We start from the raw sequence: 20,655 nt of genomic DNA, 5'->3' as shown, positions 1-20,655 counted from the left end.
AAAAAGGCATCACTAAACAAATCGTAAACATTTTATCCAAAGCGCTTCACAATTTTGCCTGTCACTCACCTAGAGCTGGGTGATAAATCAGATTTGTGGTTGAAGAGAACGTTTAAAAATGAAAACCTACCAAGCCGGCCTCAGAATCGAGAGCACTTTGGAGTTCAGAGTGTGGCCAAAAGGACAGTTTGACACTTCCCTATGATTAGTGGACAAACTGAGCTCCACAGCACCAATTTGCTCTGAACAATCTATAATGAGCTCCCATTGTATCTGCACATTTCACAAATCCCTCCCAAATGAGCTCAGTTACATCTGGAACAAGGAGAGATTTGACTAACCACAACAGCGTAAACGCATGGAGATTATCCCAGCAGTATTACATAACCAACAGCGCATACAATGATATCCAGGGAAAGTTTACACAAGGCTTTCACACTCTGCCATCGACAGTAACAAAGACAGTGAAAACATTCGACATGCTGGGTTCAATCAACATGCTCACCGGTCTAAGCCAAACTCTCAGCTGGTTCCCTGCTCTCTGACATCCCCTGTCTGGGTCTCCGGTGTCGCTCTGACACACAGATGATAGCCATGAAATGTGATAAAACACAAAGTGGAAAATAAACTACGTGTGATGCTGTTAAATCCAGACATGACATACTCGGGCGCCTGGCGCAGCTCCGATCTGAGATCAATTTCAACACAGGGATTAAACAACTCCAATCCAGCACAGAAACACAATGTCACTGCATCAACGGTCCTCTAACACAACAAAGTAGGTCCAGACACTGAAAACACTGATGAGACAGACAACAGAGCTGGCTGTGGAAAACCATGTTGTGATTAACTAAGTCTGCTTGGCAGCAAGAAAGCATTCTGTGTGCTTTAATAAGCGTGGATGAGTTTTTGGCTTCGGTCTCCACATGTGTTTTCTGCAGAGTAAAGACATTTTGTACGCATGATGTATTCAGCAAGTCAAAACATCTCTTTTGGAAAACGTAAAAGAAAACTTATCAATCAAATAGTGTGTGTGTGTGTGTGTGTTCCTCCATAGACCGGCGATAAAAGATCTCAGATCAAACTAATTTAAAGGGTTTGGTAAGACTGTTTATGATCGTTAAATCAGTGTGAGGGCTTGAAATGTATGAGCAGACTTGTTCATTTGTTTTTTCTCTCCCTTTGAGAGGCTGTTGTAGCAATTTAACAAAGCTATTAAATGCGATTGGCCTGCAGTGAAAAAGTCTTATTGTGGTCAGTTATTCACTCAGTCTCAGTGGGGTTTGGGTTCACTCTCACATCAAAGAGATATGTAATGAAAACAGTTACAGCATCACAGTTGGACTGAGTGAAGCTGCCAAGTGTCTGAGAGGCAGTGGAAGAATATCCATCTGGACACGAACAGCACTGAGCAAGAGATGTAATCAACTCCAGCTGAGAAAATGTGACTTAATACACCAGTCGGCTGTTGTGATCGGGTGTTAATAAACAGCCCTCACACATGATGTCGCTCTTGTTATCGGTGCATCAGCAGTCACAGTTTACAGAGGATGGAGAGGAAAAGTAGGCTACAATGTGACAAAAGCAGAGTATCCTGGCCGAAATAAACTACAACACCGGCAAGGTCAGGAGGAACATCACCAAGGCCAGGTTACTGACAGCTCAGGAGATGTCTGACATCATTGTGGAGGCAGAGGACCGTGCTGCAAGACGGGAGGCCCAAGCTCTGGCCAGAAGAGACGGAGAGCAGCAGCGGGCCGGAGACACCGGCCCGGCAGCCACTTCCTCTACCCTGTCTGGCGGCTCTCGCCCCAGCCACAGAAGACCAGTGTCCCTCGGGGATACTACAGCCACCAGCTCCGGACTTTCCATCGCCGGTCCCTCATCCCGCTCTGCCCCCTCTCGTGCCTCCCACGGTCCCCGGCTGCCTGCCAGCAGCACATCACCACCACTGAGCCTGCCTGCTGAGGAACACCGCCACCTTCCCCCGTCTCCTGGTCAGCGCATCCCTATTTTGCATTTGAATTCACGTATAAATCATAATTTATTAACTATTGTTACGCATAAACATTATTATAAGTATGTATTTTAGAGTCGTAATGATAAAATATGATTATTATTTCAGAGTCTTCAACATCGGCTGCGGGACGTGGCCTCTATGGGTCCCAAACTCCTTCCTCTCCCTCCCACTGTAAATCCTTCAAATAATCTGAAAAAAAACCACAATATTATAACACAATGGTGACATTAGCCATGATGAAGAGTAAACAAAGCATGGTTATGCTTTTTCTGTTATTTATACAGCCTCCCAACCTGCAGAGACCCGACCTTCATCCAGCTCCTCGTCTGCTGGACCTACGACATCCACCGGTACTTCATGTTAACGTTCATTGTATGGCAACCCATGAAAATCTGATCATTGTCTTTAATTCAAAGTCATTTTTTATTTATTTTAATAGGTCACACTCCTGAAGAGATGGAGCAGACAGTTTGGGAGTGTGGCCGGTGCCAGGAACCTGACCCTCCAGAGAGCTCGGAGGGATTGGTGTCGTGGGTCCAGTGTGACAGCTGCCACACATGGTATCACACCATGTGTGTGGGCTGGGACGAGGAGCTGGATGATGAAAATGATTATTTCAAATGCCATGTGTGTCCTGATTTTTAATTTCATTTTTGATTGGTTTGTTTTTAAATAAATGTTTGCACAGAACTTTTCAATCATTTGCACAAGTTATTTGTCTTTCACTTTAACAATGTAGCTTTTTAATCATGAATACTCGTGTTTTTAGTTGTAATATAACTCTTACTCTGCACTGTGTGTTATGATAATAATTGTTATATACAATATGTGTACATAATTGTTAAATTCCATACATCAGCTGGTGTTTTGCCAGTGATTGACATGAGAAGAGTTTAACAAAACATCCAGCATGTGGTGGTATAAGCTGAAACGGAAATTAAGGAGCTTTTATTGCATCATTTGGCGTTGTTGAAGCGTGATATCTTATTGTGAAGGACAGAACTACGGTCCCGGATGTGTTGACAGCATTGATGGTCATTTTTGCGACCCTGGAACAAGCGAATATCCCCGAAAAACCAGCAGCAGCCAGTGTTTACAACGAGGATAGAAGTCCGTACGGATTAGGCCAAGAGCAGTGCACGGCTAATTCACCCGTGTTAACATCGTTTTAACGACTCTGGTAAAGGCAAAGCTAACTGTAATAATTACAACAATATTTCGTTTGAAAGGTACGAAGTTTAACTTCAGTTTAACACCATTAAATCAACTGAAAACATTACACGATCATTTTGATCAACATTGTAAGTGAATTGTATTGAAACATTTGCTAAAAACTGTCCGGTTTGGGGTACAACTCCGTTATATAAATATAAAAGGCACGCGACTACAGGTGACAGACTTTCACTGTACACCGTCGTGGTGCTAGCTAATTAAGAAGGCAGCAGCTGGCGTAATTAGCCCTGTGTTACCAAAACATATCTAACATTAGCCGGAGCACTTTTTAACGAGTCGCACATGCCTAAAACAAATGTCGTGAAACAAAGTAGCATGTTTATTCTGCACTGGTATCTTATTAAGAGGCTCCACAGGTGTGGCGCCTCTCTTACCTGTCTGAAGCATCCCGGAGCCGGACTCGCCTCCAAAATCATCGTCAGGTGCGGCGGAGCTCGTGGTCAAGAGCCCGAGAAGGCAAAGCGTCCATTTAAACAACCCGCAGAACATCTTCCAGGTTTAATCACTTTTTGTAATTAAGATGTAACGACATACACATGAGCGAGCCAAAACGTGTTCTGCATATTATAAAATGATCTCTAATGAGGCGGCTCTCATTAGTCAAACGTGAGGGACATTGCTGAACAGCACTGTGTTTCTTGAACTTGGAGTGAAACACAGAGCGTAAGTTCTCGTCCTCTTCACCTCTCCTCCTCCTCCTCAGACAGCAGCAGCAGCTTCTCCCCTCCTGACCTGCAGCTGCATCACATCACACACAGGCGCCAAACGAGACATCGGAGGCCCCGCCCCTCTCCTGTAATGCGGACCAATTAAAATCCTGCAGGGCCTCCGCCCATTTAGTTCAAAAGCCTTTCTGCAACTTGGCTGCGACTGATTCATTTCTTTGGTCTCCAAGAAACATTTGGAGCTTTCATCACTGCAGCACGACACAGATGATGCTGCAGCTAAATGACCAACGGACGGGTCACTATAAAGCGCCGTAAAGCTTACAGAAATATGGCTCATGTTTTCATCATAATTAATAACATTAATACGATTTTCATTTAATGATATCAGGGTAATGACCTCAAGACTTGACGAGCTCCTCCAGAGTCAATGTAGACATAATACAACTGTTTTCACAACACAAGTAAAGTTATCAAAGTGATCTATTTAATTCCCCTTTAATATCAGTTACCTCAGTAACTTGTTGGTCTGACAGTTGAAGGTCAAAGGTAACCAATACTGCATAATTTGTTCCCAAGGAGCAGAAATAACCAGCCAAATGATATCTAAATATATTTACACCATCACCAACTTAACATCTTCATGACAAACACAATCATTTTGAGCCATAGAGGAATTGAACTGGATGTAGACTTGGGTTCCTGATTTCATCGATCCGCAGTTGATGAAATAGATTCTTTAAGATCCAATGAGGCAATTACTGAATCTGTACATCATTTTTCTTCGGTAAAAAGCAATGTAAAAACATCCAGCTATTTAACTCAAGAACTTATCTGGCAACACTCAAGTTCAAATGTAGAGCTTTGTGTTTCAGTTCTATAGATGCTCTATTCAAATTCAAAACCCAACTCTAATCACAAAACAATCTTCAAAGATCTACATGTTGCGCTTTCATAATCATACCTGTTTATTCAAGGACTTATATTCATATAAAATCTATGTGTAGAGTTGAAATGACTGTGGGAGAGACAGTCAAGTATAGATCAGGCAGCGAAGGACTCAGCCGCTCCAGAACCTCTCTTCTGAGAAAGAGCCTTGTTTCCACTTTGGTGGCTCTGTGATTAAATGTCATTCAAGCGCTTTCTTCTTTCTTTCTTTGTTGTCTTCACGTGAAAAAGATACATTGTGTGTTTCGATCATCAGAAAAATACAACCAGGAAACAAATTGTAAATTGTGGACTGAATGAAGTCAAACAATGCCTCTTTCGTTCTTTTTCAGAACATGCAAAATGGACATGTGCAGAGGGGGCGGTAAGAGTAAAGCTGTAGGAGGAATACTTGGCAACCTGTTCATGTTGGAGGCCTGAAACTGTTGGATATTTAGAAAAATCTACCGTAGAGATGAACACAACTCTCTGCTCCAATGTGGCGACTTACAGCAACGTCCATGGACCGAAAGACGACGAGCAATCTGTGACGTCACCGTTACAAAGAACAGAGCCTAAAGTTAGGCCTCACTGCTTTGAAGTCTAAAATGTCTCCTTTTCGATGACCCATGAAGTAGATTGCACAAATAAGAGACAACGGGAAGTACAATTAAAACACAAGGAAATAACCTGACTTGGATCAACTTATATTTGCATATAATTGCATATAATAATATATTTGCAAATAATTTACACGTCCATAAACTTGCTTAGAGTCAATACAAGGAGCACGGAGAGATTTAGACACCGAGACTCGAGTCCAAGTCACAGTGACTCGAGTCCACATCTCTGACACAAAGTGATAGATAATCCTTCTATGTGCAACATCTGTATTACTCAACAAGATCCCTCACTAACAATTATGACAAATATCCGCACCAATTACCTAATTTTATTTAAATCTGTAGGTTTTCTATCAAACAATTGTATCATGTGTTTTAAAGGTCAAGCTTTGTGATATTCGATATTTTTCTTATTTTCAATTTTTAGAAAAACCCAACCAAACATTAATGACTCTAATTATAAGTATTGTGTGTGTATCATAAAGCTGACATAAATGTATGTTTACCAGGGACAGTGCACATTAATCAACATTTCAGTTTACCCCTCAATGTAAATGTGCCAGAGTTGGCTAGAGAGCTACTTACCATCTGTAGTCCCTGTGCAGGTTATTACAATTTAGTGGCCCAATATTATCACAATCTACTCCTGTTTAAGTAACATTCGTTAAAAAATATAACTATATATATATATATATATATATAATAATTCCGAGATGTTTTTGGAAATGCCTGAGCCTTTCTTAGCAGTAAGAATACCCGTGACTCTTTTCTTGTATTTGTAAAGGTCTAGGAACCAGTGGGCCACAGGCAGGGTGGGGAAATATAGTGATAGACAGATTCACACATTGTTGGCGTTGGTCTTTTCGTGGGAACAACATTATAAAATATTATGAGGCTTTTCTTTAGATATGTCATGCCCAGTGTGAAGTGGGGGAAAAGTATTGCCAATAAACCGAAGCAAAATATAGCCTCGTGTCTGGGTCCAGCTCAGCTCTTAAGGACACACTGCTGGTCCTTTGGGCTCACGTAGAGCTCTATAGTACCACTCAGATGTTAGTTCAGCCTTTTGTTGTTGACAGAATACACTCACACTAAAACCACTTTGTCATTCCCGTTTATCTGGCTTTCCAAGAAAATTTAAAAACCATCAAAAACACAACTTAACCCAAGTCTGGAAAGAACACAGTTTTATGTTTTGGGTGGTTCTATCTTAGGCGTCATGCAGTCAACTTCAAAAATGCCCTGTGATTCACATATATCAGCTCCGATAGCATTTGTGCCTCAGTGTGTGTTGTCAGTTAATAACTGTACATCATGAGATACATTTACAATTCACAACTCTTCATACATAAATGTAAAATTTGGTCGCAGCCGCACTAAAGCCTGAACCTGGAGATTCCAGAGGGTAAAGCTACAGGGCAGATGAAGTGTCGTCTTGTTGCATAGCCCTATTTTAAGTCAACAGTCTGCGGCAACAACACAACTCTTTATTGTACCTGTGGACACGCAAACAGGTAACCTCTCCTACAAACCCTCACACAATACTGCTCTCAGAGGAAACAGTTAAGAAGAAAGGGAACCCATGAAATTTGGGCAAATATGGCAGAGATGACATATACATTGTATGCTTGAGGAGGCAGAATTTTTGTAGGTTAGAAATAAATAAAAAATGGCACTTTTCTGCATTCAGAGACCATTTCTACCAACTGGCTGGCAGTATATTTGAAAGAGAAAGGCAAATGCTTCCCACACAACATTAAGCAAAAGTACAGACACTACTTTTTGACAAGTTCAAGACCCTGGCATGCACTACATTGCTTACTTTGGTAATTCTCACACACCTACAACAAGATTCAGTACAAAAAGTGTTCGTTTTTTTTGTTGTTTTTGCATTCTGTCCATTATACTAGATTCAAACTTTGTTCTCTACACTTTTTCTCAGCCGTGTAAATACTTACATCCCCTACTGTGTGTTCAAGTCCATCTGACCAGGCTGCATCTTAATACATCTTGGAAAACGAGGCACTTAGTATTCAGCCACATAACGTCAGAAGTGAGTTATCGCGTCCCTATGTGCACTCCAAATATGTACATGTGGTACAATTTACAAAAACTGTGATCATGAAAACTGGGCTCTAGTTCCATTCTAACCCCTCCTTTTGTTTTATTGTTGTCACATTACTCACCGTGTCCCTTAGTTGTCATGGTGGAAGTTTAAGACGTATTTAAAATAGTTCCTAATAATCTTCTCTGGTCAGAATTTGGGGGATAACCCCCCCGAAGTAAAAGCTGATGAAGAAAAGAGAACTTGGTGAAAGCATCAACATGATCAAGTTGAAACTCTTCTCTCACCCGTACGGCGACCACAAACAAAATGAAACGTACAAAAATAAAAACAGTGCTGTGAGAGCGGCCGTATTAACGCCAGGACTGAGGCTTTCAGATCAGTCTGAAGCACGCACAGTTTCACTCAACGAATGAGGAGGTTTTGGCTTTTATCTTCTGCTCCATCACTGATTTTAAAGGCCAAGGCAAAAATACTTAAGGGTCTTCACGGGTGCTATGATTTCCAGTGCAAGTAAAGGGGGTAGAAAGAGTCATCAGTGTATTTTTTATTCCTTAAAAGTTTGTTGTATAAAAAAGTAGAGCAACACTACAAAGCTGGAATGATTTCGGATCCCCTTTTACGGCACTTTCCACTGGCTTTTTCCTAAATATCTTCCCTTCTATTCCCATCAGCGCCTTGGACCTGACGAGAGCGCTGTGTCACACTGACGAGCTGCCCTTCCTCGGTTAGCACCAGTCCTCTTCCTCCCTCTCCCTGAGACTTCCCGTTCCTCGGCTCCCAGGCACGGACGCAGAGTTGACCCCGAGGGTGAAGTGGTACCCGTTGGGAACCACCCCCGCCCCCCTGCCCTGCGCGCCGGCCGCTGCGACGGGCGCAGCGGCGGTTCCGTGTGAAGTCGAGGCCGTGGTGGAGGCAGCGGTTCTGGCGGAGCGTGCCCCTCCGTGGCTGCTCACAGTGTCCTGGAAGTCCTCTTCAAGGAGGGCCTGGTGAGAGGCGACCTGCGACTGTCGGTTTAAATTCGGGTCCGAACCGATGCGGGTGACCGGTATCGGGGACTCGTCGGTGCCCCAGTGTAAGCGCTCATGCTCTGAAAGGCCACGGCTGAAGCGAGTCTGGTGCCCCGTCGCAGCGGTGCTGGCACCGGACTGGAGAGGCGAGGAGTTGGCGGTCTTGTAGGTCACGGCGGGACGAGGGGTTAGGGGCGTCTGTGGGAGCTGCCTGCGACCGCGGCCTGGAGTGCTTGAACCAGAGGGGAGCGTTCCAGGGCCAGCTTTGACCACACTGCTACCATGCTGAGGAAACACACAGTAGAGTTATTTTGCTTTAGGGCCAAGCTACTTCTCCACATACAGTGAGGGCTGTAAGTAAACAAACTAGAGGTTAAAGACCAACATAAAAACCCCTGGAAATCTAGTTTCCCCTGACCTTAAATATGATCTCACTTCTCACCTTGCTGCAGTGATGCAGAAGTGTACTCCAGGGTGACTCAGCACACCGTCACATCACTGATGGGTGTGGTTCTGACCACACGCAACCACAGCCATCATCACCGTTGTTCCAGAGGTGAAACAAGCTTTTACTCAGACAGGGTGGTGTTACGTTACTCTTCACAGTTCCAAATTGTAGCGTTCATTTTAACAGTCTAGTCTAACAACTGCAGCCGTTTTGATGTATAATCTACTAAATTTTACAGTTTGGGCTGGTTTTATTCTGTCACAATAAAACAGTGTCTCGATAACTTACCGCTGTTTGGCTGTAAAAGCTTCTTCGGTAATGTATAGAATCATTGTTCTGCTGCGTTGTCGTAAAATTGGGAGTGCACTGAATATAAAAGGCAACAATTCCTTCACTGTTGGCCAAGTATGGATTTTGAACACCCTAAAACTAAAGCTGAAATACAGCCCTAAAACCTCATAGTCGCTGTTTCTAATTCAAATCCAATGTGCTGGGGTACAGAGCCAAAAGAATAAAACATGTGTCACCGCCCAAAATACTGACAGAGCACAGGGTGTTCACGACAAGCTCGCTGTCGATCACTCCGTACGGCGTGGCAGGTAACTGACCTGCTTGACAAAAACAGCGTCCTGTCCCTCCCCGGGAGACGTGGATCGGCTGGGCCCGGCTGACTTGGTGTGACACTGCTCCCTGCTGCCGTAGCGCTCGCAGGAGTAGTAGCGCTGCTTCTCCCCTGCCGAGGAGTGGTGCCTCCTCTCGTGAGGCCGGCTGCGGTCGCGCTCCCTCGCCCGCTCTCTGGACAGACCTTCAGCTGAAGGGTCGGTGAACGAGTCTGGAGGATGGCAGCATCAGATTAAATGAGATGGGGCAGGTAGAAAACACAGAGCTCTCACTTTCATCATCTCGTCATCTCTTCTGAATGTGGAGACAAAATGAAACTTTCAGTCAATTTGTAATTTGTGATTTTGGGCTATACACAAATAAATTGAATTGAATTGAATTGAATGAAGTGCAAGTATCTTAACTTGTTTGGACAAACAGACTCCAAACATGTTAGTTGGCCTGTAAGTAAATACAGGTTACATGTCACGGTACAGCACAGAGCATCATTTACATGCTGTACAAATGCAAACAAAGTCAATGGAAACATACAAACTAATCAAAGCTGTTGTAGATCTACAACATGTAAAGAAGACACATCTTCTGAGGTTCCAACATGTGGTCCAAGAGGAGGACTGAAACCCAACTGCTGAGGTGAAAGTGACGTGAAAACACTGCGTCTGAATTCATTATCTCGCAGTGAAAGGGAACACTGGCGCTTCTCGTCTCATCCAAATGATTTATGCAACATAGTGATCCAGTTTTCAGTTCCGCGCTACGGATCATGTTTTTGTACCGTGAGCTATTATTACACAATATTACATTACACCTCTAATTAAAGGCAAATGGCTCATCTTTGTGTGTCTGCGTGTGTCTATCGAGACCACGGGTGTGTGGCATAAAGCAAAGCACTGTGGTGAAATTACTCTCTGGAATAACTCCAGTTTTCAGATTAAAACCGTGATGACAGGAACACAGAAGCCTATTCATCATCCTGATCTGTCACATCTGCCTCCAGAATGACAAGCTTTGAGGAGTGAAACTCTCCTTGCTGCTTCTCTCAATTCGGTAGATGAAGAGGGGGCTGCTGGATGTTCTGCTATCTCACCAAGAGGTTCTCATAAATCTCGTGCTGGACCTGTCCACTGTGGCCTTTTATCTCAGCAATAAAGCCCAGCTGCTGCCCTCCAGCGTTAACATATATAAAAAACACCCTGCCACCAGCTCTCAGGCTGTAATCGCTCTAGCAGACGACCCCTGATGGCTAACAAAGCGTGGACATAACCCGCTATACTGCAAGAAGTAATAGAGCGTCCTGAAACCTGGAAATGAGTCAGCATTGTTGCGTTCCGGTTCCCTCGTCTTAAAGTCAATGTTTTGTTGAATGGGTTTTTGGTTAGATGCCAGAAATAAGGTCTTTTAACGTTTTGTTCTACGACATGAAATACTTCAGGTAATACGGGACTTTGGAGCTCTTACCAGTCTTAAAAAAAGTCAGTCGCTAACAAGTGGCTAAATGAGACATTTGACGTTAGCCATTTACTTCTGCGATTGCATTCGGGCTTAAATACCACAAAAGCTGGTGTTCATTTGTGAAGATTATCTTGCTGAACAAAACACTTATTTATTTTCTTTTGTTAAGGGAACCAGTGCAATGCTATTCAGGGGGTTGGCCTACAAAAAAAAAACGGCATCACTGCAGCACTCAATATGATTAGGTATTACGTTAATCCGCTTTAAAATGTTGCTCATGTTCCATGCACATATGATACGTTTGGATTATTCTTGGTGGTGCATTCATGGACACTGTAACAATGTGTCACCTAAGATTTAAGAGCTGGCTCAAGGAAAGTGAACCCAACATGGGCAGTGTGAAAAGGATTATATGAACTACGGATGTCTTGAAATGAAAGGGTTACCGTTACTGCTCGGCTGACTCTGAAGTGTCTGAGCATCCTTGAATGCACCGACACGCCTACTTGGCTTGGATGTTATTGCTTTGATGTAACTGCTTTCATGCATATTAGTCTGACAGAACACAGGCGACCTGTAGTGACGGTCTGCTGATCCGATAAATAAGGGGGACGGGGGGGGGTCTCCGGCTTGTACTGAATGCTGACAAGACAAAATGTGTTCTCAGTAAGTTTTCATCCCAGCCATCCATACACTCAATCGTACTGAAATTGAAATTGTCAAATCTTATAAATACCTGGGAATTTGACGAGACAGGCAAAGTCTCACTGTCAAACAGCACGTGGAGCAAAGTGGCACAGGAAGTAAAGATACAAATTGGTTTCTTAAATTGGAATGAATGGTTTTTGTGTCTCGAGGGCAGAAAAGCAGTCAGTCAGTCACCGTGCCGGTGCTTGACTGTGAAGATATCCTTTGTTCTCACGCTGCTCACTCTGCCTTTAAACATCTCGTCATTGTGCTTTGTGTTCCATGACAGAATACAATCTATGGTACTCATCACTGTGTACTGTATGAAAAAGAAGACTGGTCCTCAGTAGCAACAACAGGAGAGCTACGGTCCACACATTTCTAGTTACCACTCGTGCAAATACTGAACTTAGGAAGATTTTAAACTTTTCTCTTCAACCATATTGATTGATGTCTGTGATGTCTCTGGTGCTGTATGTGCTTTTGTTGTGTCTGGCTTTATCCTCTGTACATTATGAACTTGTGTCTGTCTGGTTATGTTTGCTGTATGGAGTTATGTCTGGCAGTGTTTGTTTCGTCTTTCTCTCTGCTGCACTCTGGTCTCTCTTGCAAAAGATATGTTGATCTCGATGAGGTTTCAAATTCACTTTTTTGTAGGGCGGCTCATTTTATTTCCAGGAATTTTACAAATAACCCCCAAAATTCAGCTTGAGTGCGAAACGTGACCTCATTCATGGCAAACAGCCAATAACTGCTTTTATTATACCAGGAGATTTTCACTTGGAGATTAAACATCTCTTTTGCAAGGGAGTCCTGGCCAAGACTCACACAGCTTGTTTCCGTTTCATCTTTCTTTTATGAAGAAAATGTAAGTTTAACCCTTTTAAGTTCAATTGTGCAGCTCCAAGTGTGAAGTCCGTAAAGCCCAGTCTACATTCTATGAATGTAACTGTGAAGGCCAGAGGGAACAAAGGGAGCAACTGATAGAAAAAAGGAGAAAAAAGAAAATCCCCAGCAAAGGAGATTTTCCTCTGAGAGCTCACAAGTCTTTGTGCTAATCAGATGGAAAGACATGTAGAATCCCTGCTTGAAGCGCAGCAGAAAGCCCTTCGCCTACATAACCCGATCATGGAACTTTAATCCGATAAAGAATTTCTGCAGCTCCGTTGAGACATCCAAGTAATCTACAAGGGAAGCCTGGCGAGCCATCGCCGTCTCTCCATGAAAGAGACAGCGATGTTTCTCTGTGGATGCTCTGCTCGCTGTATTACATGAATTAATCTCTCGTCAACCTAAACATATGCACCTCAATTGACTGTCTGAATCACTTTGTTCATGATATTAAGCTCTATATGATTTGTCCCGTCTCTCATTGAAATAAATGACCTCAGAGTTCAGTTACCTACAGTCGGATGATTGACAGCCTTTCATTCTCGCAATTTATAATCTTAACTCATCGAATTGAAGTGTGTTTCTGTCTCACCAACAGTACTGGACGGCTGCATTGACTCAGCTCTATCCAGGGACTTCTGCTGCTTGTCTCTGTCCTTGTCCCTCCGTCTATGGCAGCGGTGGTGGTGGTGGTGGTGGTGGGCTCGGTCCTGGCCGTCGACTTGGGCCAAGCCGGGCCGCTCCAGGTCATACTCTGACAGACCGACCTCCTGGTAGCGCTGCGGCGTCAGCGAGGACGCCGAGCGCCTGATGGGACTGAGGTCAACGATGGGCTACGAGTGGAAGAGAAACGTGGAGAAGCATGAGGAGAAGGTACAGCGGAGCAGAGGGGCGACCGTGGTGGTTTTACCCAAACCACTTGTACTGGACCACCAACATATCCACAACACACAAATGACACAACCAGTGGACGACGTTCTACCCGTTCTTCTCCAGGCACAGATGTCAGAAACATTAGAGAAGAATGAACACGCTTGAATACTTACTGTTTCAGAACTTACATGATTTGTAAGCCAGCAGCTGTCTCTGCTCGTCAACAAAGAAGAGGTGGGCTGTTGACACTGGCCTTTGTGGCATTTTTTGGCTTTTTCAATATGCAACTTCTAGTGTAATCTTTCTGTAAATAGCCAACACTTGCGAATCAACACTTTATATTTTACTTAAAGGAATACACCACTGAAAATAGATTCCTATTTCAGAAGGAATACTGTCAATTTATCTTTTTTTGCATGGGCACCGTTGATGCATCTTGGGCTTAACGCCACCGAAGACAATCGTAATTGGTTTAAAAAAACAAAACAAAAAACGCAGCATTCGTTTCCCTCAAAGTGAAACTATGAGGGTTTTGTATTGTAACTTTAGATCGGCTCTATATTTGATTTTACATGGTTTTAATGGAAGTGATGCCTTTTCTGTTGCTCATTCCATGTGACATAGTTGTTCTGCCTTGTTCATGCCAGTGTCCAACCTGTTATCTGTAACCTGCTGTTTGATACTCAAAGCTTTAAACCTGCAATAACCGGCTTTTTGACCACGGAAACAAGTTATGAACACAACATTTACATCTATCATCTTTTGAGTTGATATGACAAACTTGTTCACAAACAGTTGCTTATTTACACATCCAGCAGTTACAGAGCAACATTGTCATTTGGAGTTGTGTTTCTGGCCAGCTATAATAAATATATCTCTTTTGAGCTGCTAAATGACACATCATGTCCACCAGCTAGTCGGCAGCCGTACCATTCTGCGGTTTGGTGCCGAGCAGGTTGTGTGGTTGCTGCTTACTGCTCACTATAAAAGCTCTGTGAAGCTAAAGGGAGCTGCCTATTCAGCTGATAATTCTCCGTAGTTTCAGCACAAGCAACCCCTTTCACATTGTCACGGGATATATTGTCATTATAACATGTTGACTATAGGGCCTTAAAGTATTCAGAGGTGTTTTCCTTTTACATTTTACATTCACCAATTTCCCTCCAGAGAGTAATTCTTTACTGAATGCTGTGAGGACATTGACACGCACCCCACCTCATTCTTATTTACTGACTGGTACAGCTACCAGGGAACAAACTGACGTGATCGGGAACAGGACGAGCAGCTCCGTTACCACCCCACCTGCTGGTTACTGCCTAGATTATATCTGGTGATTTTAGGAGATACTTTTTCAGGATTTTAGTATTTACCTTGATTCCTCTCGTGCTAACATGTATTTAGTCATGATCAGGAAACTTGAATGAATTTGATTGAATTGCTCTTTCACAGACAGGGGTATAGGGGGGTTGTGCTGTTCCTCTTGTTCCTACCCCACAGCTTAGCCTGTCGCTGAAGTCAGGGACAACAACATCACAACACTACGGAAAGTATCCATCTTACAAAGTCATTTATCGAGTAAGCAGTCTTAGAATCTTACTTTTGAGATCAATGTCATAATGTGCCATTAAAAAGAGAGGAAATCAATCCCTCTGTTTCTTTCAAACGAATAAAAGAGTCTGAAAATGAGGGTGAATAAAAGATTCAAGAGACAAATCAGACTTGTTGAGTTCACTTTTGATTTCATGTGAGGAAAAATAAGATGTTAAGACTGAAAGTAACATCAAAATACAGATAAGGTCGGACGGGGTTTTTGTTTAGTTAGTTAGCAGTACTGTCCCGGCCTTGTTCCACAATCACACACCAACTAACAAAAAATAAATAAAATAAACTACACACTACCACATCATGAAACTCACATACAGTACACATAACCAGATGTTACCAAAGTGTGGTACTGTACTGCTGTAGTAAATGGCTGTGAAGCGGGACCGAGTGCGTGACATACCCGGGATACACAATACAAATACCGTTGCAGGGATTTGGCTTAATGGGCAATGCCAATTTGTGTGTTGCATGTAATGTATCTACAAGCAATTTCATGGAATGACCAGAGTATACTGTATATGTAGGAGGGTCACTTTGTCCCGATGGCAGGAGGGTGTGAACTCTGCACTGAGATGAGAGCATTGGAGGCAAACACACACATGAGAGAAGAAGAAGAGGGAGAGGGAGAGAGGAAGAAAAAGAGAGGTGGCACAACAGGTGGTACATACTGCCAGGTGGGTCCCAGGGACGTGTCGAGGGTGGCTCCGCTATCAGACAGCACACACAAGAGGGAGGTGGGCAAAACATTAGCAGTGGGCATTGAAATTAGGACAAGGGGAAGACAGAAGATTAGAGAAGAGAGGCTCAGGCTGGGGATATTCTCTATTTCCTTATTACACATATAACCCAGATAAAAAGACCAAAACCAACAACGCCAATCCCACCAACAATTATTGTGTGTGTGTGTGTGTGTGTGTGTGTGTGTGTCAAAGCCTGATATAGCTTCTTCCTCTGTGCCAGAGAGCTCTATTGTTGTTAAAACGCATCAATGAGTCACACTGTTTCACTTGGTGACATGTTCCTTCCTCACCATGAACACACACACACCGTCCTGCGAGTGTAAATATTCAGTGGAGCACCAAATATGTATTACACAATTGAAAATAGTCCCTGATAAATGCACCATTTTCTCCTATTCCAGCTGTTTTATGAAATACTAAACAATTATTGGATATATTTTGGGGGTATGGTCTTTTCATGGGATTTGTTGACAATAACAAAAATATAAGATAACACCAGCCTTACACTTTAAAGAGAAAGCGAGAGATCAAAATGCAACATAAACATAAGGAAAGCACGTGTTTAGTGTTGTGGTAGAGAGCAGGGTGACAGAGAGAGAGAGAGAGAGAGAGAGAGAGAGAGAAACTAAACAGACAAGACCAGACCGGTGAGACAATCCAGGAAACAGAGAAGTGATGGACAGAAAACTCATCCTGACATGACATCCGTATGCAGCAGACAAGTGCAGCTACTGAAACTCACAGAATGGCAGTAAGACAAGTCTAAATAAATAAATAGATGAATGTGAATGTGAAAATCATAAAGAAATAAATGGATCCCTGCATGCAGGCAAACGCTTGTTCCATTAGAATATTGTACGGGATATAAAAAAGATGGATGATCATTTTATTGGTGAGGTCAACGAAATACATTTAAAACATTTTCAAAACAGCATCCTTGAGAGTCTCTAAAACAATTCATCTTTTACATGATCAGGTTAGCGTGATGAAGGTCAATACTTACTGCAGCAGGTCAATACAGTATCTGCATTCCATCTAGTTGAAATACAACAGGGCTGAATGAAATGTATCATTTGATTTGTCTGACCTGGACAACAGCACTGAGGCTGGGTTTCATTTCTGTCACAAGTCAAGAACGCTCACTTCAGCTCGACTGGCCGTCCAGTCTCCAAATATCCAATATTCCTGCCTTCTCTTGCAAATAAGTACAACTGGCACACCTTTAATCAGCCATTGACATCAGCGGCGTAGCAAGAACTGGGCAGAGGCTGAGATTTTAGGCGGTATTGTTGAGAAAACACAAAGCGGTCAGCAGTTGTATTCATAGTCACAGACAATTATGTCCCTGGCTAACATCATACCGGTAGCTTTGCTCTGTTTCTATTCTGCAGTAATTTAATAACTGTCTAATTATATAAATCAACGACTCAACTACGTTTTGCACTTTGCTAAGACCGCCTATCTTCAGTTTCCTCCTCTGTGATGATTGTGAAACTGTGAGCCTGGAGAGGTCAAGCAGAGGTAAGCAGGATGGACCGACAGAGAGCGACTCTGCTCCTGTTAGCTCACTCAGCATTGCACCAGCCTTTCTCAGCCACCTGTTCACTGCCACACAAACGCATTTTAACATTCACATTGCAGAAGACATTGTTTGATTATTTCTTCAAGACAGATCTGAGGTATCCACAGTGTCTGCATTTCTTCAAACCTGAAATTAGCACAGGAACGCTGCTCAAACAAAACAAGCGTGAGCGAGCCAAAGAGATCTTTTCTGTGCGCAGTGAAACGAGAGGCGCCGAGGAGCTTACGTAGTACTCGGCGTTGAGTCGGGGCAGAGAGGCCGCTCGGCAGTGGCCTTCCAGGCTCGGATAGTCGTCTGCATCCGATGTGTTTTCAACCTGCTGCAGTTCAACAAATTCCTGCCGGAAAAAGAGGAAGTAGTACGTTTGTATGTATGTTTTGAGGCAAGCCAGCCGACACAGACAGTCGGAGGGTAAAACAACATTGAGCTGGTGTCGGTGTACCTGAGGTCTGGTGGAACACGGAACATCCTCGGACTGGCCTCTCTGGAGTTTCCTCCGGACTTTGGGCCTCTGCTGTGCTGCCTGAGAGACGTCTCCTGACAGGGAATGTTTGATGGCACTTCTCTGGGTTAGTCTGCGTACGAACACACAAGAGCTCGGACTGTAGTATTGACAGCTGATCAGTGCGGTAGGATTGGTTATAAACTGAGGAAAGACCTTTTACAACCATATGGATGAGTCAACTGAATTACAGATTCAGTAAATGCTCCTAACTTCAGTGAACTGTGTAAATGACCAGTTTAAATTTCCATACAGGAAAGTCAATCATTTTTAACAGCCGAATTAAGGGACCTGCTGAAGCCAAAATGACCTGAAATGAATGGTGATATCAGTAGTTTATGGATAAATCTAGAATTATATTCGCCTATAATTAGAATTGCAGAAGCAACAGGACAAAGTCAACATAATTATTAAGTTTCATTTATATAGCGTTAAAAGTGAAAGTCAAAATTGCTTCGAAGAAACTTCGATAACAGCGGACTAATTGCACATGGCTCCTACGACAGTTCTGGACCACTCTTACATTTTGTTCATACCAAAGAGGAGATTCAAAATCCAAGAAGATCGGGGAATGCTTCAAGTTATCCTTAAAAAACGAGCCACTTAAAAACAAATCTGTTCATACGAGTGGCTTCATTCATGAGGCCTGTTGTCTTGTACTTAAAGGAAATATTACAATATGAATTAAACAACAGCTCCGCCCATGTTGTGGATATATTATGTGTACATGACAGATAAAACAGTCACTCACATCGTGTCCCTGTTAACCGAGGTGATGCCGGTCGTGGGCAGTGCTTGAGGCGTGGCTTCTGGCTCAGGCTGAGGTGAGAGGGGCTGTTTGGGGCTGCAGATCGGTGGCACTACTTCCTGTATGTGAGGGAGGGGCAGCATAGGACGGAACAACGCCCCCAGTTTACTCTGCAGGACAGATCGACAACAGAGAGAGTTCATGTGGAGGAGTAGGAGGTCAGACAAGCTAAAGAAAACCATCTGTCTTCGTGTTTTTATTTATTTTAATCTTCAGACTTCAAAAGTCATTTTGGTTAAAAATGGAGGACTGAGAGCTGTACAGCACAGTGTGGAAGATAAGGCTTATGTTGTTGTATGTCTTTGTTTTCAACGAATCCTATCAACATATCGAGGGTGAATATCTTAAGACAAGAAGTTCATGTATTGTTGAGTTAGGACTACAAAATCATGTTACACACAAAATGATGCCAACGAGATTTTGAATCAAAATATTGGATTAAACCGCTCACTGATACATGAGTGTTTTCACAACACACTGTACCTGGTGTCCCCCTGTATGCTGCTGCTGGAGTCTCTTGGCACAAGTCTGCTTATAGTAGTCGAAGATCATTAGAGCTGCGTAGACTTTCCCCACGGTCAGCTCGTTGTCTGGAGGACAGAGCAGAGGGAGAGACAGTTCCTCCATGTGGCCAGTAGATGGCGACAGATGAGCAACGAAATACAGAGAGGCGGACATGTACAGGATTTTAAAAACAAAGGCCCGCACTGTAAACAAGCTACACCTGACCAACTTATTTGTACATCTACAACTTAAGTTTAGTGTCCAACACAAATCAAATTGTTTCAAGATGTATGAGTGTCAGTGTCTTTAAAGAAGACAAAATAAGACAAGATGAACGAGAGGAGAGCAACTTGAATCAAAACACTTCTTGAAACTTTATAAAGAAGAGAGGAAAAGAAAAGACAATCAAAGTTCTAAATACAAACAGGAAGCAAACATCTGGGTTCCAGTAGAGCCCAGGAGAACCCAAACAGGACTGTGGCTCACATTTAGGCGGCGTCACCAGCAGGTCCACAGTCTTCTGCGACAGGCTGGGCCAGACTCGGTGTATCTCCCTCTTCAGGTCGGCGTCGCACAAATGCTGCGCCAGGACGCCTGCCGAAGGGCCCACAAACATGTCACGTCAAGTCTGCACCACGGTCGATCACAGCCTTTTACATTTACAACAGAGCCGTCAGTCGGGCTGCAAGGGGGGGTTCTGGATTTTGTAGTGTTTTAGTCGCTCACCAGATGCCAGTTTGATCTCCAGGGCCGTGCGAATCAAGGCCATCAGCGTGGACGTGAACTGCACCGTCCTGTCTTCCGCAATGGGCATGTTCATCCTCACCAATCGCTGAAGGGAATGGAGTGAATCAGGAGCAAACAACGAGCAAATGAGGCTGCATTAAAGACGTGACTTCAAGTCTAACTAAAGGATGCTACTTTCTACAGCAACAAAACTCGTAGTTTATGTCTTTCAAATGATGAATAATAGTACATATTCTTTTGTATGCATACAGAGGAACTTTACCGGTAATATCAAACAACTGGTGGAGAACATCCAGTTACATGTTGGGGCTGCGACTAATGATTATTTTTATTAACGATCAATAAGTGGATTATTTTTCTGATTACCGTCTTAATCGTTCAGTCGAGACCTTATCAGGAAATAGTGAGAGAAGCCCGTCACAAATTCCCAGAATAAAATTTGTCTCTTGTTTTGTCTCATCAAAAGTCCATCACCCAAAGACATACAATTCACAATGATATGAAACACATTTCATACTCGCATAACTACCAGCAAACGTTTGGCATTCTTGTTTGTTAAATGACGTGTTATATCATAGTATGGCTGTCGATTGGTTCTCGCTCACACGACTACTCAATGAATCCTTTCACTCCATACAGCGCTAAACAGATG

General features: G+C 43.2%; 2 protein-coding genes across 2 annotated transcripts in view; both read right to left on the bottom strand.

Annotated features, from left to right (window-relative positions):
• Nucleotides 1-3,742, bottom strand: part of LOC306792349 (uncharacterized protein) — a gene marked incomplete at its 5' end in the record, with an annotated part of 86,344 nt that extends 82,602 nt beyond the window's left edge. The window contains one exon of the mRNA XM_079289420.1: nucleotides 3,628-3,742. Coding sequence (XP_079145546.1) covers nucleotides 3,628-3,742 — 115 coding nt within the window. The remainder of the gene's footprint in view (nucleotides 1-3,627) is intronic.
• Nucleotides 3,743-8,261: 4,519 nt separating this feature from the next.
• The window catches only part of LOC306792618 (voltage-dependent N-type calcium channel subunit alpha-1B-like), a gene marked incomplete at its 3' end in the record, with an annotated part of 68,164 nt that continues 55,770 nt past the window's right edge, over nucleotides 8,262-20,655 (bottom strand). Inside the window, exons 32-41 of the mRNA XM_079289865.1 lie at nucleotides 19,983-20,088; nucleotides 19,743-19,850; nucleotides 19,236-19,342; nucleotides 18,696-18,862; nucleotides 17,885-18,017; nucleotides 17,669-17,779; nucleotides 15,789-15,827; nucleotides 13,235-13,475; nucleotides 9,600-9,823; nucleotides 8,262-8,828 (exon numbers count right to left, since the gene is read on the bottom strand). Of these exons, the coding sequence (XP_079145991.1) occupies nucleotides 8,262-8,828; nucleotides 9,600-9,823; nucleotides 13,235-13,475; nucleotides 15,789-15,827; nucleotides 17,669-17,779; nucleotides 17,885-18,017; nucleotides 18,696-18,862; nucleotides 19,236-19,342; nucleotides 19,743-19,850; nucleotides 19,983-20,088 (1,803 nt within the window). The remainder of the gene's footprint in view (nucleotides 8,829-9,599; nucleotides 9,824-13,234; nucleotides 13,476-15,788; nucleotides 15,828-17,668; nucleotides 17,780-17,884; nucleotides 18,018-18,695; nucleotides 18,863-19,235; nucleotides 19,343-19,742; nucleotides 19,851-19,982; nucleotides 20,089-20,655) is intronic.

This window comes from Melanostigma gelatinosum (assembly GCF_949748355.1).
Source record: "Melanostigma gelatinosum genome assembly, chromosome: 18".
NCBI lineage: Eukaryota > Metazoa > Chordata > Actinopteri > Perciformes > Zoarcidae > Melanostigma > Melanostigma gelatinosum.
The sequence above is the reverse complement of the archived record's forward strand: the minus strand, read 5'-3'. Positions and strand labels throughout refer to the sequence as shown.